This window comes from Moschus berezovskii, chromosome 1, assembly GCF_049115385.1.
Source record: "Moschus berezovskii isolate FMDL1 chromosome 1, NW_MosBer_1.0, whole genome shotgun sequence".
Classification (NCBI taxonomy): Eukaryota; Metazoa; Chordata; class Mammalia; order Artiodactyla; family Moschidae; genus Moschus; species Moschus berezovskii.
Window position 1 is genome coordinate 1,336,339 of NC_142460.1, and position 15,897 is coordinate 1,352,235.

General features: G+C 47.1%; 1 protein-coding gene across 2 annotated transcripts; it reads right to left on the reverse strand.

The window, feature by feature from the left end:
• Nucleotides 1-489: 489 nt before the first annotated feature.
• U2AF1 (U2 small nuclear RNA auxiliary factor 1) lies at nt 490-13,130 on the reverse strand. Of its 2 annotated transcripts, none has more exons than XM_055414750.2 (8): nt 13,010-13,130; nt 9,429-9,516; nt 6,144-6,210; nt 2,844-2,893; nt 2,602-2,700; nt 1,972-2,105; nt 1,795-1,887; nt 490-767 (listed from the first exon to the last, which is right to left on the reverse strand). In XM_055414750.2, the coding sequence occupies exons 1-8, from the start codon at nt 13,051-13,053 to the stop codon at nt 629-631; spliced, it is 714 nt and encodes a 237-aa protein (XP_055270725.1). In that variant the 5' UTR covers nt 13,054-13,130; the 3' UTR covers nt 490-628. The 2 variants fall into 2 exon arrangements, with proteins under 2 accessions (XP_055270725.1, XP_055270729.1); XM_055414754.2 differs by lacking the exon at nt 6,144-6,210 and adding an exon at nt 7,029-7,095.
• Between the last annotated feature and the right edge of the window lie 2,767 nt (nt 13,131-15,897).

Consider the following 15,897-nt stretch of genomic DNA (forward strand, 5'->3'; position numbering starts at 1 on the left):
ATGACAGGGCTGTGCTCCTGCTTCCCTGGTGGTCTTGCTACTGTCAGGGTGAAACAGGAATGCGAGGGTCTGGGCATGCCCCTGTGTCACATGCCCCCAAGTTTCAGGGACACAAGGTGGCTCTGGGAGCAACACTAGAAGTTCACGATATGAGAGCCGACCCCTGCAGGGGCCACAGACTACATCTTCTCCAAGGACTGGCTCTGTTCTGAGAGCCAGCACTGTTGGCAGCTTCTACGCCAGCCTACTAACAGCTTCAGGAGAGAAACACTGGACCACTTGTTAACATGAAGGAAACAAGAAACAGGTCTGACGTTTTCTCCTAAGAATTTCCCCTTAACTGGGAGGTGTTTTATTTCATTTCCTAAGTTTAAAAATCTGTCATTTATACCCAGAGTGACTGGTGTAATACTGTCGCTTCAAAGACTCGTGACATGAAGGAAAAGATTTAAAACAAAGACTGTGCACAAGAAATAAGTCACACAAGAACACTGTATCACTACAAATTTTATTCAGAAACCCATCTTTGTTTTTTTTTGTTGTTTTTTAAAAAAAATTCCCATTATGAACTGGTTTGGTCAATCAACTACAACACTTTCTAGCAGACATACGGTAAAAATGGCATGGCTCAGAATCGCCCGGACCGTTCCCGGTCTCTCGACCGCCTCCTGTCGCGCTCCCGTCCTCCGCCACCGCCACCTCCGCCGCCGCGACCACGGTCTCGAGACCGAGAGCGACGCTCCCGGGAGCGGGACCGCGACCTATGCCTGCAACAGAGAACAAGAAACAAACCGTGGCACCCAAACCACAGCACGCAACCTAGCAGGGTAGTGACAGGCACCTAAACACGGCGGCTCGTCACACTGATGAAGGGAGAAACGCTGCCGACGGAGCCACAGGGGACACTGGACCACGTGCCCTGGTTTCAGACAGTCTAGTGTCTGGGGGTAAAAACGGGCAACTGGGGACCGAAGAGGAATGACACCTTCTCCCCCTTCGCCTGTGGAGCCAACTCAAGTGGCCAGAGGAGCCATAACCCAGAATGGAAGGGGCATGCACACCATCTCACATGAGCTAAGCCTCTCAGATATTCTCAGCTCAGCAACGGGCCCACCAGCCCACTGTGGGGAAGAGAGAACAGGGTTCTTTCTCTCCTACACTTTTCTGCTAACAATAAAATGATCACCAATGATGGATTTCCAAACATATGTTTAACAGGAGAGGGATGAGAACCCCTCTGGGGGCCAGAACACAATCTGAGCTGGAAGAGTGACTGTTACACTGACACCCCCGCCTTTTCTCTGCTTCTGAGAAAAGCACCCACCTGCAGCTGAGCACTAGGACCGGCCATGTGACTGTGCCCGACTTTCTCTGGTTCACAGGACAGTGCCCGCCCCCTACCCCAGCCCACAACCAAAGACCTGCCAAACCAAGAAAATCCAATGGAAAAAAGAAGTTCGGACATGGAGGGGACAGAATAAGATCCTGTGCAGACAAATCTACTTTTAAATGGTCACCCTCGTGATGGGTCCCTGTTAACAAGGTCTGATCTCCACCTGACAAGCAGGAAGACGTGTGTGGAATGTCCCTCAGAGTGCCTTTTATATCTCACAGCGTGCACTATGTTCCCAGCAGAGCCTTCTGAAGAGGAGGCCCCGGGGCTGAGCCTGTCTAGGAGCAGTCACTATGTTCCCAGCAGAGCCTTCTAAAGAGCAGGCCCTGGGGCTGAGCCTGCCCAGGAATAGTCACTACGTTCCCAGCAGAGCCTTCTGAAGACAAGGCCCCAGTACTCACTTCTTGCGCCGGCGCCCATACAGCTCCCGTCGCAGCTCCCGGGAGATGGGCTTCAGGTGCATGAAGTTGCAGAAGCCTCCCCGCGTGCACTCCCTGCAGGAGAACAGAACAGTCAGAACAGCAGGGTACACAACCCCTCCTTCCCTGCCCGCTCCCCTGGGGCCGGCCCACACCTACCCCATCTCGTACTGGCGGCAGCAGGCTTCTCTGAAGTCGGTCACGGGGGAGAGCTCGGCGTGAATTGGCTGGCCGTTAAACCAGCGGTTGTTTAAGTCAATCACAGCCTTTTCCGCGTCTTCTTCACGGCGAAACTGAAAAGACAGAGCAGAACTGCTCACCACCCACACTTCAGTAACAAGCATCTTCAATGATTGATTCGAATATGTATCACGTGCTCACACAGGTGGCATAATGCAAGAGAGCAATTTAAAAACTGGACCATCCTTTATTAACGATGACTTACTTTTACAACAGTCCAAGATCATGCCATGCATGCTGCCTTGGTTTTCAAATTCAATTGGTTAAAAGCACAAATGTGATTTACCCAGGCAAGAGAAGTTTAAAAAAAAAAAAAGGAAAAAGAAACCAAACATATAATTCAGTTTCTTCTCCACAGTCCCACAACCACTAACCAACAGCCTAAGACACCCATCCTCCCGGGACCCACATGCCAGCTGCTGGACAGGAGCCGTGGCCAACGAAGGCTGGTCAGGGCGTTAAGGCTCCGGCCTGATCTGAGCAGGGCTGTTAGCTAAGGGGAGGCAGGCAGTCCTCACGCCTCGGCCCTAACTGCCGCCGCAGTCCTACCTTGACATACACGTTCCCCACGAGGTGGTCTCCGAGGTTGTCACAGACGTTCATCTCCTCCACCTCCCCGTACTTCTCCTCCATTTCTGTGAAAACCTCCTAAGGGGAGAACAGGGGTTAGAGGGTCACAATAAAGATGAAAATGGAACAGAACTCACGAGTACGTATTCTTACTAATGGAGTAAAGTCCCAATCCCCACACGGGGGGTGAACAGGTCTACAGGGTTCAGTCACTAGCTCACCTCAAAGAACTCATCATAATGTTCCTGCATCTCGACATCGCTCACAGCGCCTGTGAACAACAGAGAGCTTGCTGGTTAGAGCCGGGAACTGTGACCGCCAGAGCTCTGTGCTTAAACTGCTATGTAACACACATCAGCTTATCTAGAGAGAAAACAGAGCTGCACTCTACTGGAGACTGAAGACAGTGCGTCACACAGCCACTTGTTAAAGTTTTAAAGTGTGGTGAGATTTTAAAAGCCCCTTATGACCACCTCAGTTCTGGCTATTAAAATATTAAAATCACGACAAGTTTTCATCAGCATCAAAGGGCCAACATTTTCAGAAAGCATGAGGAAAAGGTTGACTCTCAAAAGAAATTTTTAAATTTAAAATTCTCTTCCTTTTTGGATTTAAGATGCAGGGCAAGTAATCATACTGACTTTCCCCCTTTCCTTTCTTAGGTTAAAATGAAAGGTGGCAATCAGGCAGGGGAGATGATTAAAATCGCTGCTCCCTACCAGCTTCTTTTACCAATTGTCAGCTACACAGAATGCTATTAATTCTTTCTGATGCGATGAGAACCCAAATGATGGGAAGTGCAGACTGAGCAGGAAAACGACCAGGCTCACCTGCAGCGGTCTGAGTGCCCTCTTCGGCACAGAGGGGAAGTTACAGTTCTCGCTGCAGAAAGCATTGTTTTAGATGCCAAACTGTTTTCATCAAGTTTATCCTTCATAATTCACATGCACTAAGTGAACTCTTGTCCATTCTGTGGACAGATTCAGCAAATTCACATCCCGTCCTCATGACATTCTACCATTCAAACTCTGACACTCTCTGAACCTAAATCTGAGGAAGCAGAAAGCTGGAGTGTCAGTAAGCTGCTATTCCCAACAGCCAGACTGGCAGCAGCTTCACAGTGGGGACAGCCTGTTGCTAACAGCCACCTTCCAAAGGAATCCTCCTGGACTGGCAGCCTCCTCTGGGCCCCTACCAAGGGCCCTAGGCTGTAGCCATGGGCTCTGTCCACAATGTCTTAGCTCTCCGTAAACTGTTTCCAAGGATAAAAACTAACCTCAATCTTTCGATTCTGGCAATGATTTAGGTTCCCTTTCTAGCCATTGGTGGGGGTGGTGGGGGTGGGGGTGTGTCCCTGCATCTTAGTTGTTTTTGAACTTCCAGGAACCCAGCTCGCTTTACAACAGAGTTCAGTGAACACATGCGGTGACGCCACTCCGGACAGCTCGTCTTGATTTAAAAGTTACAATGAGTGTATCTCCTTCCCTGAGTAGAAACCAAAGTCTAAACAGAAAAGCCAGTCAAGAGAAGCCCATTCCAAAGGGCAGATTTTAATGTTTAAAATTAATTTCCTTCTCCACATTAGGAAAATGGGAAGACAGAAAATATTCACGCTCAAAGTCTTAGCAATACCGAGAATCACATTTTGGTGGCCATTAAACTATTGGCTGTATTTGTGGGACTGGTACTTCTATTCTGTTACTACATAAACAGAATATTGTATTTTAATAACTTATATAAAGTTCATGTTTTAAAATGTTTCCTAGTGGACATATTTTATCTCCTATACTCTGGTTAAAATTTTTTGAGTCAATCAAAATGACCTGAAAGGCAGAGGTGAGTGATTGATTAAAAAAGCTATTCAACTAAAGTATTAACACGACTCAGTGTATTTTAAATACAACTTGCAAGTACCCAGTTTTCTTAAAGAAACATTGTTAAACTGGGATTCATATTTAAGTTTAATCCAAGCATAGAAAGTTTATTTTTCGGCAGATACAAAGTTATATTAAAGAGCCAGCAGTGATGAACCTAGTAGCTAAACTGTAGAATCAGAATTGCATTTAATTTGTATCGATACAATCTAGACTCCAGAACTGCAGCATCTAGTACAGCTAAACTTTTTATTTTGTAGCATATGCAAAACAAGAGTCCTGTGAATCACAAATATACACACAGAGAACTGATACAACATCCTTCCGTCAATAAAGCATGCGCGTCCCCCAGAAAACAAACAAAAACAAGACCCACTGTGTTACTCAGTCCCCTACTTCTCATTCGCTTCTACCCCAGGGTAGAGCTGTTACAAAATGACTTAACCATCCAAACAGGAACAGTTTCTTTCACCCATTGATCTTGTTTCTTTAAAAAAAACAATACACCAAGGGCTACCAAGTCCTGCTACCATCAGATTCAAGGAAAGAAATTCTCTTATCAGGTCAGTATTAGCATTGAAAAACATTTAGTGTCTTGGCAGGAAAAGCGCACCAGTCCCTTCCCCTGGACGCAGGTGCCACGCACCACAGCACAGAACTGGGAGGCCTCCCAGTCTGGACCAGCTCAGGGAGGTGGCGGCTGCCAGGACCGTTTCACCCACCACAGGTCACCCTACAAAATGAGGGGCTCTGGGCCAAGGGTGTATCTGATCCAGGCATGTGGCCACCAAAGGTACTTCGTGGTGTTATTCTGTGATCTATTTTTTTTAAAACAGCTTTAAAACGAACTGGTGAATGAGAAGCACCTACCCTTTGGTTTGGACCCTTTGATTTTAACACGAGTCCAGGATGTTCGTTTTAGCTTATCCTCAAATGACTACATTTACTCTAGAGTTCAACAGTTATTATTTCTACTGTTCCCTAAAAACTACCCATCAATACCACATCCGTGACTTGACTTTAGCATTCCCCAGTACATAAAGGAGTGATGTCCACTGAATGCCCACTCCACAGCTATTCCCTGCCAAGTATCCTTTATTTCCCCAATGCAGGAGACACCTAGGTAAAATATCTGATATATCTGATGAAAACAGAGCCCGCATAGGACTGGTGTTGAAGGTCAGTGCAACTGGGAGGGCCCTACTGGGGTCACGCCCAGGACAATGCTTTCACAGTGAAAAGCATGATCTCCAAATGGGAGTTTAAGGGAAAAGAACTCTAGTAAGAAATAATACCTGAAAAAATAATTTCAGAACTATTTTTTTAAAGTTAGAGCGACTTTCACTTTAAGCGGGAAAAACGTGAGCCCACATTTAAGCTGACACACATTCTCCCGGATGACGGCCAAGGTCCCAGAAGAGCAGCAGCTCTGCGCTCTTGGGAAGGGCACCCTCTCTAGGCACTCACTCCTTCCTAAGTGGGCACAGTCAAACCTCCAGCAGAGGTTTCCACGGGCTCAGGGGGACAAGCTCTGACACCTCCAGTGAAAGGCGGTCCTCAACACTACAGCGGCAGACCAGGCGCAGTCGACACTGAGCTCTGACGCGCAAGCCCAGGGAACCAGGGAAGGAACTTGTATGAACTTACAGCGCAAACCGTCAGCAGACTGGGAAGAGTTTTGAGGGTTACGGTAAATGTTCAAGAGGGCAATGGTCTGAAATACAAAACGCAACAACTTTATATTATGGAAAATTAAATGTAAACACTTAACCGGTTTCCTGTGGCGATCGCTTCAGTCAAGACTCAGTGCTGAAAAAAGAGCAAGTTATTTTCTTTTGAAGCAGTGATGTTTTCTCTCAGCTGATGGCTGTCCTGGAGCGCCCTAACACTTCAGTGTAACAGAGATCCCATGATATGCTAGTATTGTATTTCTGTCACAGACTAGAATTAGTTACCATTTCAAAGTTCCAATTCAGTTAAGAATGCAGACAAGTCCGCAGGCTACCACGAAAACCATTCCTGTGACAGGAAACTTAATGAACAACCGAGAAAGAAGCATGCCTGTATAAACGGACTGGAGAAATACAATAATTACATATCATGAAATCTCCACTCCCTAGAGGAAAAATCGTAATGGTGAAATAAAACCCACACTTACTGGGCAACTTACCTTATTGATTCCTACATATTCCTAAGGTTTTTGATTTCACAGAAAGAACTTAATAATTGCCAGGGGTTCAGCCATTGGTAACACCAATAACTGGCTGGTGACGTTCGACTGTCACAGGGCCGGGCCCCTCTCGCTAACAAACATCCAGGGCGGGAGAGGCCTGGCCAGCAACCTCCCCGGCCAGCCTGCTGACCTCGGCCAAGTATCAAGTTCTTACTGTGAATGCCAAGGACCTCCGGCACCGTGTCCTGTTTGCAACAGCTCTATGTCAGCAGCTCAGAAGCCAACATGGTTTGTCTCAATTAAGAGTGGGCTCTTTAACACCATTGTCTTAAAAACACTTCTCCAACTGTGGGACTTACAGTGTGAGCCGTCAGCCGTCTGTGCACTGTTTTGGGGATTACGATAGATGTTTTGAATCAAGATGGTCTGCGGGGAAAAAAAAATAAAAAGGGGAATTCTACTGGCTGCTGTGCATATATCAGACAATTGCAAAGAGACAACTTGTTTGCAAATGGCTCAACGCCTGCTGTTTGCTTGCTTCCTGCAAATCAGACACTTGTCTTCTGAAGAGTACACCCAAACCATCATATTATGAAAACAGAGTTTGAGCAGTGACTTAGGTCAAGTGACTTAGGTCAAGTCAGCCAGCAACCAAGAAGAAATTGTTATTCTGAGTAGGCCCATGTTATTGAAGTGTTTTAATGCAACAGAACACTAACATTTTTTTATGCTTCAAGCTAGCAGACACTATGATGTCAAAAAAATTCATGTTATAATCATATTCCCCATATGAAATTATGTTTTTAAAACCAAATGTGTAACTCAAGCATATGCAGTCCATCAAGCTCTCTTGATCTCGTAGGAAACAGGCACACGAATGGGTTTCCTAACTCTCAGAGGCATCTAGCACATTTACATTTTCTTGGTGGGATCTCTGTTTACATAATACAATAGCTTAAAACATTTGCTCTTTTCCGATCCTTCTTTTAAGGGAAAAAAATCCTTTTAGCCCTTGTGCTTTAAACTGGATCAGGCAGACTTGAAACCTTATATTGTACCGTTCTTCTTAAAATCAAGTTTTCTGAAAAAACAAACCATGTTTAAGTTAGTAGGCTAGCACATTACATGAATCTTAATGTCCACATCACTGTAAGAAGCTTAAAAAGAAACCCACACTGACATTATGTTAGAGATTTACAAGCTGAACCAATAAACGGCATAATTTAGGAAAATAAATATTCAGTCTCAACATGTATCCAAAGCAGTTTTGGTGGTGGTTTTATAAAACTGGCCTGTTCCACTTGTAAACGAGTGTTCAAGGGAAGTGGCTGTGAGAGAGCCCCCCAGTCAAAGGTCTGCTCCGGGAAACCCCCTGGGGAGGATGACCACCCGCCACACAACACAGCCTCGTCCTCCAGCCTGGCCTCTCCCTCACGTTACTGACGGCCTATCTCAGGCCTTGGCTGTTCCCCAAAGCCAACCACACTAGGCTTTTAACTAAAACCACCTGAGCATGACAAGTTTGATGGACAGCTATACGGAGCCCAACTCTCCAACAGGAAACTCCTGTTAGATCTCACCCAGGTCATCTGGCAGTGACCGTTTAATAAAATGACACTTAAAGGGAGTAATGCAGTTCCATTAAAATCAGAGGAGGTCAGGATTACCTGAAACCAACCAAATGAATCAAAACAAGATGTTCAAGTTAACACATACAGCCGACTCCCACCAAACTTTATGGAATCATGGCCACTGGCCTAGTGGGGGAGACTTAGTTCACAAATGGAAGCACTTAAAGAAAAAATATTACAACAAATGTAAAGCAAATCCTTCAATATTCTGAATTTCAAAAAAGACATGCTCAAAGCAATTAAATTAGAAACCACTGTCTTTTTCTTACACCACCTGGCTGGCTTTCGTAAACATATCCACTGGTGTGGAGGCTGCACACTTAGACTTCACGGGCCATCTGAAGAAGCTCAAGAGCCCTCAGTCTAGAAAGACTGAAGTCTAGATCTTTTTCAAATTCCAAATGTTCAGGTGAACGTGGGCAGAAGGTTTCTGTTCCTCTCGGAGGTGCCATCTCCCTTAAATTCACCGGATCACTTGAAGGGTGTAAACCCCTGCCTTTTGTACAATTAGCCGAAAAGAAACTATCAAAAATCACAATTTTTGACTAAACTTCCAACAGAGCTAAGCCCAATCTCTCAATTAACTGAACAGACTGGCCATTAACCCGAAGGGACGTGCCCACCTTCTAAGGTTAAATTTCATTTTTCATATTTCTATAACACGATACAACTGGCTGTGTCCTTGGCTGGGGTCTTAAGGGGACATGCCCAGTAGTACTGGAGAGCCCCCGTGTGCAGAGCACGGCAATCTCCTTCAAGGGGGCCCCGCCTACCTCTACGTCTACCAGCCTGGAGAAGAGGCAAGGTCAGCGCTGGCCTGGCTGCCCCTCCCAACACACGTCTATTAGAGGCAGGGAGGGTGGTAAGGCAGTGAGAACCAGTCACAGCCAACAAGTTTCTCTAACGATAAAAACAGGGAATGGAGCTCTCAGACCTTCTGCTGGGGTTTCACTGCCTCATTCTCATTTAAACAGAACACATTTATGAACACAAACAGAAAAATAAAACTAGAGGAAAAAAAGAAACCCTGCTTATTAACACATGGAAATTACTAACTGCCTCAGCAAAGTACATGAAGTCTTGATAATTTACATGAAAACAGAAAAAAAAAAGGAAAAACAAACAAACCTGGCTAAAGGTCGGTTTATTGTGCAACCGAGAGCATCTGTCTCCATGACGACATGCTCCAATTTTGAAATAAAATGAACAGTTGACTCTGTAAGGGAAAACGAGAGCTGATTATTGTGCTGGAAAGACATCAAATAGATGGAAATATGTCATCAACACGACAAATGCCACCACACTACTTTTCTTTTACTTCACAAAGACCTAGCCACGCTGTTTTTCTTGGTAATGGGTACTTTCTCATATTTTAGGTCTGCCTGCCCACCTGATCAGTTGTGTCCACCTCTTTGTGATCCCATGGACAGTAGCCCATCACACTCCTGTCCATGGGATTCTCCAGGCAAGAATGCTGGAGGGGGCTGCCATGCCCTCCTCCAGAAGAGCTTCCTGACCCAGGGAACAAACCTCGCGTCTCCTGCATGCAGGCAGATTCTTCACCACGGCTGTACCCTGGCAAGCTCTGGTTTGCTTAGCTTCAATTTGCCCCTCTTCAAACATGGCACTCTATTCTAACCTGATTTCCTCCTCATTCAAATCCCCTTCATTTTCAAGTACGGTTGATCCTTGAACAACTTCCACTCAGATTTTTCAGTTATTAAATCCTGCAATACTACAGGACCCATGGTTGGATGAATCACAGGATTCAGAACAGCAGACACGAAGGGCTGACTGGAGGTTAAATAAACTGGGATTGGATTACTGACTGTGCAGAGAGCTGGCACTGCAACCTCCATGTGGTTCAAAGGTTCAATTATATTCAATACTTCTCTGCTCCACTGTTCTCTCTTAAACTGAATGTAAGTGAGTCTAAAACTATATTTAACTCAAAACCTATCTGCTCCGTTTCCTTCCATTATGAACTCCTCTCTTGAGGATATCAGCAGTCTGGTGAGGGGTCAGGATCTTGACTCTGCTACTAGTTGCCTGGGTTTGGGCCAGTCACCCCCACCTATCCGTGTCTCTGTAAACTGAGGAAAATGCCAACCTTGGTACTGTTCCAAGAACCAGAATCAAGGATACTATGTGTTCATCACATGCAATCACTATCATCTAAATAAATACAAAGTCCAGGTTCCCCCACCCAAGAAACCAGACCAACAGAAAATTTCCAAAAAGAGGTCTGAAGTAAACAATCCTCCCCAGTTTCAATACACTGAGAATAAGCTATTGGGGCACCCACTCTGCCTGTAAGAACTACACAAGGTCATCTCTCAATATGCTCCAATACTTGGACGATGCAGATAAAATCAAAACTAGCAATCCAGCCAGCATGACAGCAATGCATGGTGGCTGAGCAGATCTGTGATGAGTTATGCAACCTTACTAGATGTGTCCCATTAAAATTCAGACTTGCAGAGGTGTGAAAGTTACCCTGTAGATTCAATTATTTTAGCAAGGGCCATTCACAGTTGCCAACGTAAGAGACTTTGGTTCGATCCCTGGGCTGGGAAGATCGCCTGGAGAAGGGAAAGGCTACCACTGTCGGACATGACTGAGCGACTTTCACATTCACAGTTAAGATTAAAGGGCCTCAGTGAAATTTGATGGCCCATGAAATCAACTAGCCATTTATTTATTATTAGGTAGAAAGTACAAATTTATGAGGAGAGAAAAATGATTACTACATACAGTTGAGTACGTCACATTACGTCTTCAGAAAGTCACTTGAAAATAGTTTAAGACTATCTCAGAATGGACAAAATCCCTGTCTTAACCATTAACACCCAACTGTTCCATATAATTAAAACAATCCTTGCTGCTGTATATCAGAAATGACTCTCATTTCACAATAGCCAGTTAATCACTGAATTTAATCTATTAGTCAAAACTTTTCTAGCAGGCTCACTGGACTACTGCAATAAAATGAAAAGATGTTAAAAAAAGATGCGGTGTACTATTTGAGAGAAGATATTAGAAAGGCCAATCCATTCTTAGATTTAGAAAATGTCTAAAACCTCAAATGTGTAATTAGCTAAATATTTTTAATTGCTAGAGGTACATTTTACTTTCGGTTCAAATTAAATTAAAAAAAAGTTAGCAGGAATCATTCTTCAGCTGAAAATTTTGAGCTGTTTCCTGGAAATTAAAACTCCACAAATCTCCCTGAAATGAGAAGCCTAGATTAAATAATAAAGTTTCCTAAATTACAGCTGTGACTTTTATAATACAACTCTAATACATGAAATGGGGTTATTTAGGGCAGGAATGTAAGCACTTAACAGAATAACAGTGAGGACACCACCTTATGCAGCTTTTTACAACAATGAGGGAAAGAAAAACTCTACAAGACATAAGTCATGGCCCACACCTATATAAGCTCATGAGTAAAATCGACACTGCATGCTCTTCAGCAAACTTGAGAAGCCTCTTTGTCCAGCAGAGCTGGCCAATCCGTTCAAGATCCTGTTTCCCAAGCTGCTGCCTCTGGGGCCACAGCATTCAGGGCACGCCTCTCTTCCACAGCACTTAATGCGTTTCAATTCATTTTAATTCAGTTATCCCTTGCACGACAAGCACCCCCTTGCTCCTTGAGAACAAAATCCAGATTTTACCCATCTCTGAGTCCCCAGACATTGGCCTTGAGCTGACACCCAGTAAGTGTTTCTGGAGTGAATATGACTGACGACTGTCTTGTGAGTTTTGCTAGGAAAAAATAAAACCCCCTCTTCCAAACAACACAGGAGATTCTAGAATGTGTAAAAGAAGACATTTTACAAGATACACTGCATCCTGGAAAACAGAAACAGTTTAAAGTTTTTGATAAAATTGTATCAAAACATTAGCTATGGCAAACTTAAAAACACATTCACATAAACCCTGTACAGCCCTGAGGAACACCTAGATGCTAACCATTCATTCGAAGAATACATCCAGCTCAATCTTAAGGTTTTCAAAGAATTATCCTCCCAAATTAACACCTGGCAAAACCAAAATTATATATTTTTACTCTCAACCTACCAACTGACTACGGAAGGTATGCAAACTAAAAAATCACCCATCTTATTCTTATATTGGAATTGTACCTGAAAGTATTTTAAAAGCAGACTGTCTTTCACGGTTAGTTAACTCGTAATCTCCAAAATACTGTTTCATAACAAATGTCCTTATGATCAGTTCGATGATCGCTTAACTCACACAAGAGGCTTGTTAAGCACCTAAAACCCTAACAGGAACCTCAGCTATCTAACGATTTAACGCGGGCGAGTCTATACTACAGCTTGCCCGACTCGACATTAAAAGATCAAACTTGGGAGAATCGTTAACGTTGACAACTTCAGCACAACTCGAGTCGGCTTCCGAGAGCCGGGGGCACGGGTTGTCTGTAGGTGGGCCGCCGAGGAGCCCCCGGCGGGAGAGGCCGCTTTGCCGGAGCGGAAACCCGGCGCCCGCCCGGCCCATCGCCCGCCAGCCCGGGCGCACGCGGCGGCGCGCGGCTCCCGAGGCCGGAAGGGCAGCCCGCCCCTCCCCCCGCCGGGCCTCCCGCCGCCGTCCGGGCCCCGCCGCCGTCCGGGCCCCGCCGCCGAGCTCCTCCGCGCGCCACCCGCCTCCCCAGCCCGGAACCCCTGCAGCCGGTTCTCACGTACTTGTCTTTCTCGGTGCCGAAGATGGAGGCCAAGTACTCCGCCATTTCCCACCCGCCGCCGCCGCCGCCGCCGCTGCCGCCGACACTGCTGCCGACGCCGACGACCCCGCCCGACGCCCGCCGGAGACGTCACCCGGACGCGACGACGCTCGTTCCGCCCCACCAGCGTGGCGGCGCTGCCCAATCAGGAGAGGCGCTGTCTGCGCATGGGCGGGGCTTGGCGCGCGCGGGAGGCGCTGCCCTGGCGGTCGCGGAACCCGCGCGCCGCCGGCCAGCGCCGCCTCCCGGCTCTCCTTAGGTTCTCCGGGACGGCGCCAGCGCTTCTCGCGCCCCGGACTGGGGCCCGGCGACCTCCACCCGCGTTCCGCATTGCCCAGAGAAGCCAAGCGCTCCAAGTGCGGCTGCAGAGGAGGCAGCGGCCGAGGGGCTTTTCCACGCAGTCCATGGGCCCGGGCCCTGAGCGCGCCTGTGCCGCGTGGGGGGTTCCGCGGGCTCTAAGCGGGGCGAGACCCCCCTCCCCGCACTTTCCCTGGGGGATCCCCACCGAACCCTCCCTCCGGGAAGACGCGTTCTTCAGTTCCCTCGTATTCGGGGAGCAGAGTCGGAGCTCCTCGGCTTCCCGGTCTGGAGGTGCGCCGCCTGGGCCCGGCCCGGGGAAAGCCGGCGGGTTTGGAGAGGCTCCGATGCTGGGAAGGCAGAGCGCACGGCTTCGGGCCGGGCTCACTGGCCCGCAAGACCGAGCGGTGCGGGGGGGGTAAGGGGTGTCGGGCTTGGGACCGGTTTAGGGACGTCCAGCAATGCCCGGCACGGAAACCACGAAGAAGCCGAAGTGCAGGCGCCCCTGCGAGGAGCGGGGCCGGCTGGGGGCCGAGCAGAGTTACAGATCTGCGTGGGCGCCGGGTCCTTTCCTCCAGAGCTACCCATCTCCGGTGTTCCTCCTAGTTCATTCTGTTTCTTTTCTTTTTTTTTTTTTTTGAGGCACCTCCTTTTTACCCACTGTTTCCTCCTCGTTCCCTTTTTTCACCTAATGGCCCATCCCACTGATGACTCCATAGGACTGTGGTTTCAGTCCTGACTGTTTTCGTGGCTCCCCAGAGCTCCGCTGTGTGGCTAACCAGTCCCCTGTTGATGGGCCCATAGGATGAACCAGTCTCGCCTCTACTGACAGCCGTGCAGCAAGTGTCCTGCAGGTATCGTTTAGGATTTGCGGCAAATGCACACCTGGTTTATTTGTCCACCCAGGTCTGCAGTCTCAGAAGTTCATAAACAGAGAATGCAACAAAAAGTTTTATCCTGGGAAGAAGCCTGCACAAAAATGAGTTTTATCCTGGCAGAAATGCTTTGGCAGTGTCTACTGTGTTAAAATTTGGTATGGAGCACGTTTGAGAGTGAAGGTAAAAATGATGATCAGGTGCTTGTGTAGCCCTCAAAGCAGGTGCAAGGAGGACTCTGTTCCCACAGTTTGAGAACTGCTTTTTTAGTTGGTGGGTGTCATAGCAGGGGCTCTGATCCTATTTGTACTTTCAGTTCAGTTCAGTTGCTCAGTCGTGTCCGACTCTTTGCGGCCCAATGAATCACAGCACGCCAGGCCTCCCTGTCCCTCACCAGCTCCCAGAGTTCACTCAAACTCATGTCCATTGAGTCGGTGATGCCATCTAGCCATCTCATTCTCTGTCGTCCCCTTCTCCTCCCGCCCCCAATCCCTCCCAGCATGAGTCTTTTCCAGTGAGTCAACTCTTCGCATGAGGTGGCCAAAGTATTGGAGTTTCAGCTTTAGCATCAGTCCTTCCAGTGAACACCCAGGATTGATCTCCTTTAGAATGAACTGGTTGGATTTGTACTTTAGGGGAGGTGAAATAACCCCTCAACCCTCTTGGGTTCTGGTGGCTGGACTAATAGTAAAACTGACTCAAGGTAGATTACCAGGAAAAGAAGAAATTTAATTCATGCACATGGAGACCCCATAGAAATGGGACCTAAGAAGTGGGCAAGGGCTTTCCTGGTGGCTCAGAGGGTAAAGAATATGCTTGCAATGCAGAAGACTGGAGTGTGATCCCTGGGATGGGAAGATCCCCTGGAGAAAGGAATGGCAACCTACTTCAGTATTCTTGCCCAAAGAATTCCATGGACAGAGGAGCCTGGCAGGCTGCAGTCCATGGAGTTGCAAAAGAGTCAGGCACGACTGAGCAAGTAAGCACAGCAAGAAGTGGGCAAAGCAGGCAGCTTTTATTCTTTTTAGACAAGCCGTGATTTTGTGAGGAATTGACAGACTTAAGTTTGGGGTGCACAGTTAAAGAAGTAGAAAGGTTTACTTATATAAGCTTCATGTCCCCAAATTCCCCATCTTTGGTGATAAGAACCCTTCTGCCTTCAGGTGCAGGGTTGCACCTTTTACAGGGGAGACTTAATTTCTACTCTCAGGGAGACAGTGTGTGTCTCTTGTATTGGTTGTTTCTTAAGTAACCTTGAGTGAGTGAAAGTGTTAGTTGCTTCAGTTCAGTTCAGTTCAGTCGCTCAGTCGTGTCTGACTCTTTGCGACCCCATGAATCACAGCACTCCAGGCCTCCCTGTCCATCACCAACTCCCGGAGTTCACTCAAACTCATGTCCACAGAGTCGGTGATGCCATCCAGCCATCTCATTCTCTGTTGTCCCTGTCTCCTCCCACCCCCAATCCCTCCTAGCATCAGACTCTTCCAGTGAATCAACTTGTCACATGAGGTGGCCAAAGTATTGGAGTTTCAGCTTTAGCATCAGTGCTTCCATTGAACACCCAGGATTGATCTCCTTTAGAATGGACTGGTTGGATCTCCTTGCAGTCCAAGGGACTCTCAAGAGTCTTCTCAGTCCTGTCTGATTCTGCAACCACGTGGACTGTAGCCTACCTACC